Raw genomic sequence first — 17,724 nt, forward strand, 5'->3', positions numbered from 1 at the left:
ATAGACAGAACTAAGTCAGCACGCATTATGTGTCAGAGCCGACATCAGACAGAATCAGATTCTTTGATCTCAGACCTCCACAGGAAGCTTAGATCTCAGACAAATTAGATAAAAAATGAATTTATAGCAGATATGTGTCCTAAGGCACACAGCTGAACGCTGTGTTTTGGAGGAGTACAGCAAATATCAAAACACATAAACTGCAGAATTTCCTCTCTCCTGCTCTCTCTCTCTCTCCCTCTGCTTTGTGATAGATGTTAATTAAAGGGAGATAAAACTCCAGCTCCCTTCTTCCTGCCTCTTGTGAAATCCACAGAGTTTGGGAAGGAAGAGGAAAAAGAAATTCCCAAAACAAAGTAAATGGGTGGTTCAGCGGGGTTATCCGAACACCCTCAGATCTGCACTGCTGGCAGGTGAGACAAAAAAAACCCAACTCCTATAAGAACATTTCACACTTGCAGAGAGGGAAGCCAGAGCTTTATGCTGCCAGCCACACACCCCTGAGGCTGTCTGCTTTTCCATGACCTCAGAAGAAGTCGTGTTTGATCAGCAGATGATGAAAAGACAAGTCTCGAGGAGTTGTGCACAAGAGAGGTGTTTGTGGCAGGGACCCTGGGGAGTAAAGGGGGACACAGAGGGGAGCGGGTGGGAACAGAGATGCTTTGGGATGCTGGCATGGACCCACTGCTTAGAAAGCACAGCATGAAGATCCAGTGAGTGGCAAGAGTAACTGAGATGATGTACAAATGAGACTTGAGTGGCCTTTCCTACCTCCAGTGCACCTTTCATGCAGACGTCCACAGCCTCTGGACAAAGAGCTTTTTGAGCACTGAGCAGTTATCGCCACGGCTCTTGGAGACCTGGACAGGGAGATGCCCTGCTGCCCCAGGCTTGCTGGGGACACCAGCTATGCTGGTCACTGCCCTACTTCAAAAACATTAGGTGAACATCACCAAGCATAAGGGAGCTATTCTGCTGCTTTCAGTGGAGTTAAGATTTCACACTAAATATATAAAAAAGGAGACAAAATGATAAATAGGAAAATACCAGGGAGGAGACAGAGAAGGTAATAAAGTGACACACCAGAACAGCGCCATTGATCTTACACAAATCTATAGTTTGTAAGGAGGCCTAAAGCAACTTTCTTGATATTTGTCTCTTACTAAATTTGAATTAATGTTAAACTTCAGCTCACCTCCTGCTACAGGCACGCCACTTTTATTTTCCCCTTCATTGTAGCAAGGCTGGATGTGAGCCCCATGAGGCCGTGGTTGTTTCCATGGTCCCCTGGCCCTGGCCTGTGGCACATCAGCCCGTTCAGTCATCGCTTCTGTAAAGAACCACACACTCGCATTACTCTTGATGCATCCCCAGCTCAGCAGCAATTATTAATTCAAGGAACAATTTATTGCTGGTGAATTAACAAATAATCTAGAAGCATTCCTTCTGCCCAGAGGCAGAGGTAGGCTTTTTTATGTTCATACCATCTCATGTTTTACCATTAGGGATCCCACCAGTTCCCTTCAGTAAAATCCCTCCTTGCATTGTCATCATGTTCACTAATACTAGAAACTCAGACCTTATTGCAGCTATCTCTCACGGTGCAGTTCAGGAGTAAGACACTTTAGCCTGGATTTGAAAATTTATTTGAAGGCAAAAGTCTGGAGAAACTAGTGAGAAAGTCTTGAAACTAGTGGGAGATGTCTCATTAACGAGGATTTCCATTTCCTTCTGCACTACAGGTTACCTGTGCTTTTGGCTAGGTGCCAACTACAGGTCACATATCTGAATGGCCAAGTTCTTGGTCACTTCCAACATATCTAGAAGTTCAAGGTGGTTGATTGGCAGTCAAGGTGCCAGTTACAGTTATGTCCTTTTATCTTCAGTGCTCATATGCAAATAGATTTACACCTTCTGCAGTGGGAAAGCCCCCCTGAGGCAGCTATATTTGTTTTCAGGACTATGCTAAAAACAAAGCTACCTTAAGATAAAACAGTATAGGTGTGGATTTGCTTGGGAAGAATTCCAAAGAACCTGTAGCCCTCCAGTTACCACTGTGACTTGTATGATGCCAATATTGTGATATGGGATATTTTAGAATCACAGAATCATGGAATGGTTTGGGTTGAAAAGGACCTCAAAGCCCATCCAGTTCCACCCCCTGCCGTGGGCAGGGACACCTCCCACTGGATCAGGGGCTCAAAGCTCCATCCAACCTGAACACCCCCAGGGAGGGGGCACCCACCACTGCTCTGGACAACCTGGGCCAGGGCCTCACCACCCTCACAGGAAAAGATCTAATATAAATCTATCCTCTTGCAGCTTAAAAACACTCCCACTCATCCTGTCTGTGCAATCCCTGATCCAGAGCCTCTCCTCAGCTTTCCTGTAGTCCCCCTCTCAGTACTGGGAGGCTGCTGTGCCACTGTCACCATGGCATTCACACCACAGCTACGTCTGGTCCTTGGCCAGCACCAAGGCTTTGCATAACCCTGCCACGGTGATTTTTCACTGTAACCCTTCATCTGAACGCATCACTGAAATCATAGCTAGTATTTCCTTTGTTCCTCAATTCCTTGTCTGCATTATAGAGATCTGATTTTCACCACGTTTCACATACAGTTAGAACTTTTTCCAGCCAGGACTCAGATACCTGGTGCAAGGACAGAACTGAATAACCCTGGAACTACAACCTACACTGCTAATTACTGAACTTCTCATGGCTTTCTCTGAGTGTTACTATCTAATCCTGCTCTGGCCACTCTGGAGATTTATTCACAGAAACACAAGGTTGGAAAAGACCCCCAAGATCATTGAGTCCAACCATTCCTATCAATCACTAAACCATGCCCCTCAGCACTTCATCCACCCATCTTTTAAATACTTCCAGAGTATATTATTAAATAAAACGGGGTGCCTGCAAGTATAAATTACAGTGGGCATTTCCAACTTACTGTTACTTTTGCTCTTCTTGAACCAGCAGAATGCAAGAGTGAGGACAAATGCAGCTGCTGCTGAACTCAGTGTGACAACGAGGATCATGCTGGCCTCCACTCCCGTAGGGACAGGAGAGATGGTAAATGGCTGAGACAGCACAGTAAACTTAGCTCCTGAAAATTTAAAGCAGTCAGAGTTTATTACAGAAGACCGCTGTTTTTACAGTTGAAACATCAGTTAGTAGCCTTTCAACAGTGGTGCTGCTGTTAACCATACATTCAGGACCATCCCAGAATGTCTCTGAACCCAGCGTTAGCCAACAATATTTATTTAGGACTGAGCAGTAGAACAAAAAATATGGAACAATACCTCTCTAATATAAGTTTCAAGCTTTCAGTGCTTGTGGAAGCAAGCACAGCCGCTTTGTATTTAACAATCCTTGATATTTCTTCCATGAATCTGTGTAGCTGACTGCAAACCCAGAAAATGCACTCACTCAGTATGAAGTCCAAACAGATCAGACCCAGGCAAAACTCATGCACATTCTGCTTAGCAAGGCAGAGAAGCTGGCCGCAACCACAGAAGTGCTAAGTCATACACAGCGTACAGGCTATTCCTGACTCCTATGAATGTAAGTTAGGAGGAACCTGGGAATACTCAGTAGCATTAAGCTGTCCATGATGAACAAAGCTCCCAGTGAATCTGTTAATAAACTCCACTGTGTTGACAAGGAGCCTTACAAACAAGAAAATCAGTGTCCTTGCTGTTAGTATGGTGAATACTCAGTCTTTTGCTGCACAAAAGTTTTGGGCACTGTTCTTCGCTCCAAGAACCTACAGTTTTCTGTAAATGAACACAGAATCAAACCAGTCAGTAATTATAGTTTCTGTGGCCAGGACTTCATTTGGTCTCAGCACCTGAGCTTCCAGGACTGGAGAATGCCTAACGCTGCCCTTTTAAAAATGAGAAACATAGAGAGGTTTCAGTTCTCTGAATCACCTCCAAAATGCGTTTTGAATGGAGATGCACCTGGGAAGGACAAGAATCTAACAAATTCCATTCCCCTCATCCTATCCCTGCCCTCCCTGATCAAGAGCCCCTGCCCAGCTTTCCTGGAGCCCCTTTCAGCACTGGAAGCTGCTCTAAGGTCTCCCCACAGCCTTCTCTTCTCCAGGCTGAACAACCCCAGCTCTCTCATCCTGTCCTTGCACAGAAGGTGCTCCAGCACTCTGACTGTTTTTGTGGCCTCCTCTGGACTCCCTCCAACAGATCCATGAATTTCCTGCACTGAGGACTCCAGAACTGAAGGCAATACTCCATGTGGCATATCCCCAGAGTGGAGCAGAGGGGCAGAATCCCCTCCCTCACCCTGCTGACTGTGCTTTTTTTGATGCAGCCTGGGACACGGTTGGTTTCTGGGCTGCAAATGCACATTGCCAGCTCACGCTGAGCTTCTCATCCACCAGAAAGAAGGACAGCACTTAGAAGAAACCAACACTTTAACCCCTTTATACCTTCGGAACCATATTTGTAGATAAATTCAGGTCCCCAAACAGCTGGGCAGGATTTTTTCTTGTGTATATGCCCTCAGGCTTTCACAAGCCAGAGTTCATGTTGTGCCGTACCCCCAAGGTGCTGATGTCCTACCCAGGTGGTATTTCTGAGGAAGCACAAGCACACCTGTCTCTTCACCACAACGAGTTGCTCAGAGACCTTGTACAAGCAGCACCATCCTGGAGGAACCCACGTCAGCCTGTAAACTGCCAGCAGAGCCCAGTCCTGGAGGCAAATGCTGAACATGCATTACCTGCTGCACCCATAAAGATGACCAGGTGCAGACAAACGGCTGGTGAAAGGCATTAGGAAAATAACTGGGACCTCAGATGGAAATGTTCCACACCCAAACAGGAAAAAAAGAAGGAACAAGAGGACTTAGTTTCAGAATCACATAGAACCATTGAGGTTGAAATAAACTTCATTAAGTCCAACTACAAAATGTATAGGAAAAAGTTGATGATTTTAAGTACCTGCTTCCTACACGGGATATGTAGCTAGGGAATCCAGGGAGAAAGAGGCATCTTTTCTGGCAGTACTTCTCCATACTAACTCTCCTTGATTGTGGGGATCTTGCATAGATAACACAGGAAACACCCAGTGTTCTGGCTGCCTGGGTAACACCAGCTTGGACAGGTAACAGAAGGCAGAGGTTTGCCACTCAAACAAAGCCTAACTCCCCTTTTTATAAACTGAGACCACCTGCTGGGTTTGGAGTTCAGTCACCAAATCAAAACACATGCAGCAAATGCAGCTCACCTGGAGGCGATGAGACAGCGAACACGAGTCTCCAGTTTGCACCTGGGCTGGAGATGGCCAGACTGGAAAAGCTTGCGCACCCATCTATGACCTGCGCTTGGGTGAGCCCTGCAGAGTAATGAAAAATCACCCTGCAGTTAACAGTGTCTGGTTAATGACCACCTACGCCCCTCAGACAGTTCTTGTGACTTAAGGAGACTTCAGAAAGCCTAAATTCAGTGACCTCCCTAAAAAGTCTAAACAAGACATTTCACACAGGATCAGGTCTTCAGAGGTCCTTGGACACCAAATTCCTGATGGATTGGAGGACTTCAACTTCTGAACCTTCGTTCTTTGAGCTGATTGTGAAATGGCATTTACTGTACATACCCACGTCAGGGGGACGTAACATAACTACAGATGTCACAGGGATCAAGCAAAGGTAGCTGGAGCTGTACAGATACACTGGAAAGTTCTAGATGCCCATCTTTTTGACTCAGCTCAGGTCTCGAGACTTAGTGTGTCACCAAGGTAAGAAGAGTTTTAGTGAGAGGCTATTTTCTGTCCTAAAGGGATGGTCTCAAAGAGCCAGCCACTGCAGGAAGGGAAAAGAGCTGACTAGTTTAACCCTTTGTTGACTTGTAGCTGTGTCACCTCATCATTTGGGCAAATCTCCTCCTGTCCTGCTGTTAAACCATTTAGAATTTTTCTGCAACCCTGACAAGTCCTTTAACAGGGATTTGGCCATGAATAATACCTGTGGTGCCTGCCTTGTGACCATACAGGAGGCACTTTTGGCTGCAAACCAGGCAGGGGAAAGATCCACGGTGAGCATTAAAATGAAGCCTGGGAGAGCATGTTTCTCCCTCACTTTAATTCTTGTGCTAAGCTATCTGGGAGTGCATTTGGGCCCAGCGTTTACACTTGTCGTGGTTATTTTTGTAGGCTCTTTCTAAAAGTTATAATTTACTTTGCAAATGCATCTCCTTTTTATCGCATATATCTTTGAGCACCAGCCAAGCCCTGGCCTTTTAGCAACACTGACCAGGTCTGGGCTCCGTCCAGGCTCTTGCAGTGAGAGGGGTAAAATCCTAAAGACTGATAAATTCCAACATGTTGGTTCAGGTGGGGGTGAGAAGCCAGCACTTCCCTGGGATGCTGGACTTGCTCCAGTGACCACGAACACAGACCTCTGCCAGCTCAAAGACAACATGTAATAACTATTTGCTTTATGAAGCAGGTGGTTTAACAATTTATTGCCATTAAGCAGCACAGGTGAAGGTTCATAAAGTCTGAATGTGATGAGGACATTTGTGCTTTGCCATCCCCGTGCCAAGGATACTGAAAAAAGTAATGAAGTAGCAAACATCCTTGCAAGACCTCTTGCAATCACAAATGCATAGGGGTATTCAGCAGGTGGACACAAGGCTTTTTATGGAAGGCCAGACTGCAAGACAGTTTCTCTTCATATTTTCATTCCATTTTTGGTGCCTATACCTGCATATTACCAACTACGGTGCCAGGATCTGTTCTTTGCCACTGAAGGACTGGCATTCCCCTGGCCAGACCTCTTGAACTCTCACAGCTTCCAGAGATGTTGCACGCAGGCTGCCTACTGAGATTGCTTCTTGAGACAAAGTCCTGGGCAGGAGCATGCCACTTTTAGTTGATTTAGCAACAGAAAAGATAGAGTTTCCCAGCGTCCCCATGACATCATATTGGTGTTCAAAACATGTGTAGATGTGGAACTCTGGGACATGATTTAGTAGGCACGATGGGTTGAGGTGACAGTCATACTGGATGAGTTTAGAGATCTTTTCTAAGCTTGAAGATTCTACATTTTATTTACTTTACTAATATCTCTGTTAGTTTTGACTACATATATTTTTCTCTGGTTCTGTGCAGTATTTAGCGCACCAAGCACCCATTTTCATTGTGAGTCCCCAGGACCAGCTGTGATAAATAAGTCATAATTTATACTGTGAATAGGCTTGATGACGACGTTGGAATCTAGATTCTCTAATCGCTCCAGCCTGATCCTGGCTCCTCCGTTTATCTACTATGCATGACATCCTCCTTAGGACAGTATCTACCCAGACTACCAAGACTTTTCTTGGCTCTGACACATACTGTGCCGCTGCTTTTATAGAGGGTCTTGTCAGCTGTGTTCAAATACTTTACAATTGCCATTTCCAGTCCACGATGGAGCCTGGAGTTCTGTACTGTACTTATCAACAGAGACTATCTCAGCTTTGGGGCACATATGCTTCAAAGCTCAGAATATTACAGATATATATGGCAGTCTTCACAAAGATCTCTCAGGCAAGCTGGTATTTAACGTAGAAGCAAGCTAATTTGGAGCTAAACTACTTTCCATGAGGCAGTTTGGCTGCTGTCAGATGAAGCGGTCTCAGTGCGCTAGACGGGACCCATTTCCATTAAATGCTGCTTTCATATGCTTCAAAAGACGAGAGCAATAAGGACGTTTGTCAAACGAAAAACTGCAGCAAACTATTACATGTGGAACATCTGTACTACTCAGTTCTTTCTTTGCTGGAGTTTATTGACTATTAATTTGATGCATGTATCTTTTAAAGAATGTGAAGTGCTTTTCTCTTCAGTGACTTTTCTTTCTTTCCCCCCTCTTTTTCTCCTTCTTCCTCTCTTCCTTTCTGCCATTCTTTTTTTTAATTATTATTATTATTTTTCTCTTGACTCTTCCCTCCCCTCCTCCCTTTTTCCCTTCCTCCTTTCCTTTCCCCGACTCTTACCCAGTTGCTGGCTCAATAATCTGTGGTTCACCTCGACCCAAGTTTCTAGACCTAGGAGGCAAACTGCCCTGAAAAGGCACGAGAAACAACAGAAAACACCAAAGGATCTTTCTAACCTGTAAACCTGGAACTATGAGGACACAGGAAGAATTTCTAATTAACAGGAACATAGACTGAGAGGGCGAGAAGCTCTCATCTACAGCACGTGTGCTACTTACCTTCTCTAATTGTGAACTTTTAAAGCCAAAACTAACCCACAGACGCGTTTACTGCAAACAAAACACCTTACCTCTAATATGAAACCTCACCTTTCATATACGTACTGTTTAGTTACATTTGAAGATTTTAGGGATGAAAATTAGGATGCTTGATAATGAATATCATTTCCACTTTCTAGTTTACAGGCATATGATCAGGTTTTGGTTCAGCACTGTGCTTAAGCACAGTTCTGTATCCCAGCGTGGTCACAGCCTCCATAGCCTCAAGGGCAATACTCACATGCTTGGAGTTAATCATGACTTCAGGTCTTTCGATAAATGAAGGCCAGAAGGGAAACATTTAGATCCCTTGGGGAAAACATTTTCATGTTAAAGTATGCTAATTACAACCAACAGGCAGTTGTTTCCATCTGCACTTGGCCAGATCTTTTGCTGGGACAAACAGATTGTCATTTACTCTAAGGAAATTGCCCCAATTAACATCAGCTGAAAATCAAGTGTAAAGATGTCTAATTCTTCATTCTGTTCTTTTTTTGATCTAAAATATGTCATTTCAAGATACCCTGTTGGATATACTCCCTTTAAGCTGTGAGAACATGAAAATACTTCACATGAGCCTTCTCTAGCACATGACCAGGCAGTTCACCAAGCTCCTACTACAACCTCCTTTTTACAGTCCAAAGACTGGTTTCCAAGTCCAGTACTTCTCAGGGAGAACTCCTAAGCTGGTCAGCTTCAGCTGCTCTGCCAAAACATTTGCTGTAAGATAACACATCCAAACCTTTTAGCACAGCTTCAGAGGAGCCTTTGAGGTGAGCTGATACAACCCAGGGTTCTGAAGGAGGCCCCAGTTTGTCAACTCTTTGACCCTGAGAGGAAGAACAAAAGAGAAGAATTAAGGTCTTGCCTCCTCAATAAGAGGAAAGAAAGTTTTGATGGTATCAACAACTGTAATAATTTTTTAATGCCCAGTGGCCCGCAGTTTGCATCTACATGTCACACGTTACAACTATCACAAAGCTTGTCGTAACACTTTAAGCTCAGAGGAACCAGTTTTGGCAAGTTCAATCTGTTTCAATAAAGTCTGGCAAGGTTTGCTTCTTCACTTAAACTAGATAGGGTCACATCCACATCACCTATGAGAAGCGGCTAATTTTGACATTGTGGCTTCTATGGTGTCTAAGTTCACAGAATCACAGCACAGTTGAGGTTGGAAGGGACCTTTGGAAGCCAACTGGGCTGACCTTTTGCTGAAGCAGGACCACGTAGAAGGGGTTGCCCAGGCCTATGTCCAGGTGGCTTTTGAATATCTACAAGGATGGTGCCTCCACAAGTCCAAGGGAACTGAGTAGATTCAGTCTGTCCATTTAGTCAGGTTGCAGATTTAATTTCCTTATACATTCAGCGCAAGTTTTGATTAGATTTTGATATCTAAATTATCCAGCCATAATAGACATGCAGGATCTAGATCCCATAGTCTATTTGTATATAAAAATATTAACTTTCAGGAGGGGGAGAGACCTACTGGTTGTCAAGTCCAGTAGAAAACCTGAAACCTGCCTGCAGAAGGGTAAGAAACTCAAGGGATGATTCAATTGCCTACATCTAAGTGTTGTTCGTCACTTCAGGTAACCAGCAATGTTTGACATCCAGCACAGTTGGCTTGTGGAAAGGTCATAACTTTCCACAGCAGCTGGAGGTCAAATAGTATATTCTACAGCCTATAACAAGGTGCCTACATGTAGGGAAGAGAAGTGAAACTGAAAGAAGCTGAAAGTTTTGTGCCGCAAAGCTGTAAAATCAGTCTCATGACTAGTGGATATACAGAGCTGGTTTTATTGTAGAGCAAGTTTGCACCCAGATAACGTCCAGAAAGTTGTTCAAGCTTGGATTTGACACCATGCTTCAGGGTCACCACCGTAAAAATATTGTACCTGGGCCAGTTATTATGTGGCTGTACTTTTCATGTCCAGCAAAATGAGAATGATTCCATGAAGTTTCCATAGAAAATAGGTGGAAAACAGGAATGAGGACATAAAAGTATAACGGAAATAGAAACCTAACACAAAGTCAAGCTACGCAGATTTCATGTGACTTTGGGACTGAATCATAAAAAGCATAGAATGGTTTGGGTTAGAAGAGACCTTAAAGCCCATCCAGTTCCACCCCTGCCATGGGCAGGGACACCTCCCACTAGGCACCTTCTCCAATCCCATCCATCCTGGCCTTGAACACCTCCAGGGATGTGGTAGCCACCACTTACCTGGGCAACGTGGGCCAGGGCCTCAGCATTTCTTACTAAGATCTCACCTAAGCTTACCCTTTCAGCTCAACAACCCACCAACATCTAGGGATATACGTGACCTAGGCTGCTGCTTCCAGGACTTGTGTTTTAAGCATAGTGATGTCAACACAACACTGCTTGGACAGACCAAGATACCCCATCATACCTGGCATTGCCAGCCTTTGTGTTCATGTTGCTGTTCCCATATTCCTCAACGATATCTTCTAACCTTTAGGAGCAGAAATCCAAAAACTACACACACTTGTATGAATCTAACACTTGTAAAAAGAGCTGAAGGAAGCCATGAAATAGAGTTCATCTTGGAAGAGGTTCCCGGAATACCAACATCTGCTGTCCTCTGCCACATTCAGGTCTATCTCATAGCTTTTGGGCTCCTTGGAAATGTCAACATTGTACAGAATTAACAGAAGCATCCTTCCACAGAGAAGAAAACCTTACCTTCCCATCCAGGAAAATGATTTTTGGCTGTACAGGAAGCTGCTTATCAATTTCTCCATCTGAGGGCTGCACGTGAACAACGATGTTATAAGGTCTCATATACAAGCATGTTGCTGGATGTTGTCTGCTTCCATTTCTTTCACATGCAAAGGAATGTAAAAAAAAAAAAAAAAAAGAAAATTACTGTTATGAAACCCCCCCAATGCCAATCCTAGAGGTGATTCACATCTTACCTAGGAATGACAGGTTACTGTCCGTTCACAGGATTTTCTGCCTTAGTAATGCAGGTGGCTATACTTAGTGTCTGGTGTGAATAGGAAGGAACACTGTAAGAAATAACTGTGGATTTACCTTCTCATGGCACTTGGATTCCTTGGGTGTGCACAATGTGTATGGAAAGAAGAAACAGGTGTCACTCCTGAGCAGGGAGCTGCACCAAAGTTAAGAAAAAAGACAAAATCCATAGTTCTCAGCCTCAATTTACAGATGGAAAGAGAGAAGTGAACAAAATAAGTGATTTCCCTTGGATGACACTGCAAGTATGTGCCAAAACCAAGGATTTTATGGGTCCATAAACCTAGTGTCTTAGCCCCAATGTCTAGATTGCAGTGCACTGATAACAGTGTCCTGTACAGCAAAAAGATTTCCCGTGACCACCTCTGACCTCCTCTACATATAAACTACCAGTTCCTCTACATATAAACTACCAGTTCCTCTACACAAGCTCTTATAGAGCTTCTCTGCAGTTCTTTATCCTACCACACTTGTGTTCTTACCCTACAAAGCCTGCCTACCGGTCTATAGCTGTATACAGATACCGCATCAACAGACATCGTTTTTGTCCAGGACTGAAATTTAAATTAGAGCATCCCAGAAGAGACCTTCTGCATTAGAATAAAGAATCAGCTGTTTATTCTGAGCCTGCATCATTTCATTCCCTCCTCCAATGCTTTGTGTCATTTTGTATCTCATATATATATATATATATAAAATTTATATACATACAAGCCCGTCTAATTTGCAGTTGCAGTGAAATGGCTAAAGGTTGGTATTGTCTTGAAATGAGAGTAGGAAAGCTATTCATCTCTAGTGACTGTTTAGAGGCATTTATAAACAGAGATAAGTGGAACATGTTTCCTTTGGTTTAATTCTATTTCTTGGTTTGGGTTTGGGGTTTTTTGTTTTGTTTTTTTTTCTGGGTGTTACTATGCATTCCAAACCAGAAACTGTTTATGCTGCAGGAGATGGGAAATCTGAGCCACAGACACAGGGAAGAACAACTAACGGTTTAAGGACACCTGCAGACCCCGAGCTGGCTCAAGGATCTAAGCAAAAAGTTTCACTTCTCTAGGTCCTTTTAATTCATTGTCAGTGGCCAAGTCCAAAAGGCAATGATTTAAAACTCATGTCAAAGGCACCAATGGTTTCACGCGTGCTCTTCTCCACCTCCTGCCATAAATGTGCATTCAGCACTGTGATTGAAACTCTCTGGAGGAACAACTCGCTCAGCCACTCCTGCTCTCACGGCACAGATCTGCTCTCCCTGCGAGCTCTCTGCCTCCAGCCGAGTCCTGACAAGTTTAGGTGAATCTTGGCATGGCTCTAAACCAAGCTGGTTTGGTTTTTTTTGCTCTCCAACTTCTTCCAAGCAGCCAACAAACAGGAGGAATGCTGGCACGAAATGCCCTGCCTGCACACCTGAAGCGCTGCTGGGCTCAGCTCACACTTGGAGGAAGGCGCAGGAGGCTGCCCCGACTCCCTCAGGTGACTGAGAGCGAAGGGAAATGAGACAAAACAAAAATACACATGCACGTGTTAAAACTAACATCTGTTTGCAGGTGGTTTGAATCCAGGTAACACAGCACAGAACACGGTGTGTATATCCCGGCTCTCGCTGCGAGGGAGCCACGTTTCTCCAAGTGAGTGTGGAGGAGGAGGAGAGTGATATGTGCTGGAAGGAAAATAGGCTCTCCTGGCACAGCTTTGCAGCTGGAAGGTGGGAACAGGCAAGCGTGCCGGCGCGGAGCAGGGCGAGGAGTTGTGCCTCTTCCTGAGGGGAAGCAGAGCCCGCTGGTCCGTCACTGCGCTGACGTCTCGTGCTGGGAAGGAGCAGGCTGGTTTGCAGCTCCCTGCTGGAAGAGCCCAAGGGGAGCAGCTCCACCGCTCAGTGCCTCCCAGCTCTGCTAAACGTGGGCACAGCAGCGAGCGGGGGCCGCTCGCGATACCTCAGCCAGCAGGGACACCAGGGTCAGGACCCCAGCTCCCTTCACCACCAGTGCCGACACACACATATGCACAACAGACTGAGGCTCTGCAGGAGAGCAAGTGCCTGCTCTCTGGGAGCAAGGGAATTGGAGCTCATGGGAAGTAGAGAACCTGCTGCAGGTGTTAGGGTGTGATCGGGAACCTTCGTGGAGAAATGTGGGGCAGAGGGAAGAAAGTCTCCCTAAAATCAAGGAGAGCATGTCATTTTAACTATTACAACAGTTAACTATAATAATAATGATGATACTAACAAAACCAACAATATTCATAGAATCATAGAATGGTTTGGGTTGGAAGGGACCTTAAAGATCACCTAATTCCACACACACACACCCCCCTGCCATGGGCAGGGACACCTCCCACTGGGCCAGGTTGCTCCAAGCCCCATCCAGCCTGGCCTTGAACCCCTCCAGGGATGGGGCAGCCACAGCTTCTCTTGGTAACCTGGGCCAGGGCCTCCAAACCCTCAGCGTGAAATATGATAACGATAACATAATAATAGCTACTGTTACCAGCTGATTTCAAGGGGAAAGAAGTCAGATGCAGAGTCTAGGTCAAGAATACAGGAATGTTGATGGATGCATCTACGTATGAGAACGTCTGTCTATATTAGAAATACCAAGCCTTGGTGCTGACACTTGACCAGCTCTACTGTTTAACTGCCAGTCCATCCCAAGCTGTAATCCAGGCTCAACAGCAACGTCCAGGACAACACTCAAATGGCCTGAGAGCTAATACAGGCAGAGAATATTTTCGCTCGGCAATCTGGATGAGGCCACCCTGGACTGATAGGCAAGAGAATTTAATTTTATGGACATAGGCTGATCCACATCAGCTGACCTTAGTGCCAGAGAACAGTCCCTGGCAAGTTTAACCTCCTAATAAACATAGATAATGAAACTATTACAAGTGAGCAGTTGTCTGGGTGTGTTTGCAATTTTAGCGTTGCGGCATCAGTTTATCCTTGAAAGGGGAAGGAGATTGAGAAGAAATTGAGGAACAAATAATACGTCATGGTCGAGCCAGAGATTTTTTTTTCCTCTTGAAAAGGTGATTGCTGGCAAAGAGAAGACAGGCTACAAGGAAGAAGATGCTACAGTGAAGACAAGAGATAGGCAAGCTGAGGACTTGTTGAGGCAAAGTATGTTCAAGTTCACCAGTAGGTCTGTCAGGATTTGGAGGAGAGGTGTGTTCTCATGCCACGTGATGAGCTTAGCCAGACACCAGATACCTGTGCCCTCTCATTTCTCAGACCTTTCCCCCAGCCCCTGCAAATCTTATCATTAAGTATTAGAGACAGGGAAAATGTGACAGAAGCATTCAGAAGATGGTGAGGAGTTGGAAGTTGTTCCTACATTGAGCAAAAGGGCTTTCCAAAAGAAGCCTTTTTTTTTTCCAAAGACACCCATGTTTTCCAGTGGTACAGAGAGAAAACAAAGCCAGAGGAAATAAAGCCAGCAGCAGCAGGGAACTTTGAACAAAGCCATGTGTCCACCGCCCGGGATGTCAGATGCTGCGATGGCAGAAAGCTAACAAGTAGCGCTAAGAGGTAGCAAGGGGACCTAGATTGATGGTGAACTGGAATAAGAAGCAAATCAATTGCCTCTGTGGGCAAGGCTGGACGAGAGAAGTAGGCTTTTCTATCTAATCACTGTGAGGGTTTCCCTTCATAAAGCAAAGACGCTTTAGCTAGAAGCTGGCCACTTTATGGCTGTTGAAACAATCAGGTAAGTTTGTTAGACTGAAGAAGTTTTGAAAAAGAGGTCCAACACATATTCTCTAGGACTACGTATTGGTTAAAATAGCCAGACTTTTTGACCAACAACCTCTGACTTTAGCTTCTGGGGCACCACCAGATCAGATCTCCATTTCTCCATTTACCGGGGACTGTCCAAGCTCCCACTGGCTCTCAGCCCTGCTTTTGGGAATTTTCTGTTTTCCTCATTTTACAAATCAGTAAACGCAGTCACAGAGCGTGAACACAGCTGTCCAGGAACACACAGACATGTCTTGCCCATAAGGTCAGTCTTCCCCTTTGCTTAGACAACCTTTGATTAACACTTCTCAATCCTAGTGGCACCAAAGGCTGGATCCAGCCACTGGAGTCCAGATTCCAGCAGTCTGGAATGGTAAGACACCTCATAAAGAGAAAATAAGGAGACTGAGTGATTTATTAGATCCACTCAAGGGTGACATGCGATCAGCAAGAGCCTTTAGAAAGAGAGAGACAAAGCTGGTGCATCAGATAAGGGAGAGAAGTCCTCCAAATTCATTAGTGACTCCCATTAATTGCTGCAGATGAACAGAAATACCCCGACTTACAAAGCCGAGCGCTAGTGGTGAGGAGCTGAGCCAGGCCTCCTCCCTAACGCACTGCTGAAGTTTACTGTCAGAAAAACGCCTTTTATTAAATGCAAACAGCGTCCCGCCGGAGGTCAGAGCCTCGCTGCCGCTGCGTATCCCAAGGTAATACCACTTTAAGCTCCACATAAACTCTTAAACAGTTTCTATCCTAAAACCAGACCGTAGGTGGTACGGTTTTTTACGATATGTTATAATAGTGCAATAAATCTGTTAGCTTAAAATCGAATCTCCGTGGCCTTTTAGAGAAATCATCATTAAATGCAAGGCCCTGTTAATGATGCCATCCCAGTGAAATTGTTTAATCTGCTAGGGGGGTGAAAGGTCACCAAATGAATTTTTTATAATACATCAACTTGACACGCAATAGGGAAAACTGTAATAGATAAAAGCAAAGGAAAAGGGCACTGTCTTCTTCTGATAGGTCAATAGCAGCCAAGAGAGTCACTCATCCACTTTTCCTTCACTACCGTGCTCCTTTTCCATTTAATATGGACACCCAATTAATACCTCAGCACCATAGACAACCTCATTTTAGGTGAATTATAGCAATTTCTTCCTCCTTCTCCGAAATGAAAGTGATCACAATACATCATAGCATTGTGCGAATTAACGTTAATTGATTCGAGTTACCAAGCATTGATGGGCCACTTCTATAATCTGGTCCTTATTGGGAGCTGGAAGGGATGGAGGGAAGATTAGATTGCATCCTCCGTTGCTTTGACGACGGCGATCACCTGATGGCTTGTTAGACAGTTGTACGCTTCTATTGCCGGCCCCAGTGGGGTCGTCAGTAAACTGGAGTGATGTCCAAACATCATTACACGCTGCTCCGATATTAAAGCAAAGGGATTAGCACCTTATTGCAAGCAACCTGGATTTGTCATTGTGCTGTCGTTATCCAATTTCCAGATGATAATGTGACTGTGGCCTGCGGGCGTGAGGTCCTGCAGCCAAACCAAGGTGTGTGTGAGCACATACACACACACAGCCCCACAAAGACCTAGCACCCAAAGCCATTTAACCCTTCATTTGCCGGGCTCCCGCTAACAAAGTGCGTGGAAGAATTTCTCTCTCTTTCCCGTCCGATGCAGAACAGCTGTCGAGAGCACGACGCGAGAGCCAAGTGGGCTGACCTGGGAGCCAACGCAGTCGCCACTCAGTCTAACGTCACACCAGCCAAGCTCTGCTGATTATTTAACATGACAACACTCACACGTTAAATAAGGCAGATCGTGGAAGGGATGGGTCCTTCAGAGACATGGCCAGCAGCTCCTTTCTGCCTTGTGCACGCATTGTGTAAATCATTGCTTTTACTGCAGGTCCCATTAATTGTTAAGAGGAAAAAGTGATCTACGTGACATAAGCAAGGCAGGTTTTGTCTGACAGCGCTGGGGTGCCAGTGCTGGGACCAGATCTCTTTGAAGTCCTTGAGAAAGATGATGGGGACACTCCTGGCTCTCCTGCACCTGTCTGAACAGCCACAACTTCTGGGGGAACACTGGGAAATTGAGAAAAGCTGCTCTTGACCTGATCCCCTAGACTTTTAGTTGAGATTTAATACCACAAAATCCTTCAAATTCAAAGAACCACAGTGGTGTGGGGAACAGATGGCAATATATCCTTCCTTACTCCCACGGAGACTTGCAAAGTCCCACACTCCTTTTCCAAGTCTCTCCTACCCTCTTCATCTTCCTCCTCTACTCTTTTCTGCTGTTCTTTCACCTCTCCTACCTCCTGCTCCCTTTCCCCAGAGGAACCAGTTAGGTTTTGCCCATTGTCAGAGCGAGCTGTGGTTTCCATTGCAGTTAGTGTGGGGAGGACTTCCAATTGCCTGAATCTTGAGTGTTAACTTTGAGTGGGATTGGCAACATTTTAGATAGGTTTAAGGTGTACAGTGTATAGTTACAGAAATTTAGCTTAAAAATAAGGCTCAGAGGGCAAATGTAAATTTGGGGACTGGCAAGGGGTGATAAGACCCTTTAACTGCTACTCTGATAGAAGCGTTCCAGTCTGGGAGGGCACTGGTGAAAAACTGTTATCCTCTGATTCACGGTGGCAACGTTAAAGCACCACGGCTGGTACCTAGAAGGGTATTTCGGAGATTTTTGCAAGGCTTCACGCAAGGATCATATAT

The 17,724-nt window shown here is 45.0% G+C and overlaps 1 protein-coding gene across 1 annotated transcript in view; it reads right to left on the minus strand.

Moving 5' to 3' along the window:
* The window catches only part of PKHD1 (PKHD1 ciliary IPT domain containing fibrocystin/polyductin), a 244,371-nt gene that overhangs the window by 3,730 nt on the left and 222,917 nt on the right, over nucleotides 1–17,724 (minus strand). Inside the window, exons 60-64 of the mRNA XM_069850843.1 lie at nucleotides 10,962–11,097; nucleotides 9,000–9,087; nucleotides 5,251–5,358; nucleotides 2,955–3,110; nucleotides 1,196–1,330 (exon numbers count right to left, since the gene is read on the minus strand). Coding sequence (XP_069706944.1) covers nucleotides 1,196–1,330; nucleotides 2,955–3,110; nucleotides 5,251–5,358; nucleotides 9,000–9,087; nucleotides 10,962–11,097 — 623 coding nt within the window. The remainder of the gene's footprint in view (nucleotides 1–1,195; nucleotides 1,331–2,954; nucleotides 3,111–5,250; nucleotides 5,359–8,999; nucleotides 9,088–10,961; nucleotides 11,098–17,724) is intronic.

This window comes from Phaenicophaeus curvirostris, chromosome 2, assembly GCF_032191515.1.
Source record: "Phaenicophaeus curvirostris isolate KB17595 chromosome 2, BPBGC_Pcur_1.0, whole genome shotgun sequence".
NCBI lineage: Eukaryota > Metazoa > Chordata > Aves > Cuculiformes > Cuculidae > Phaenicophaeus > Phaenicophaeus curvirostris.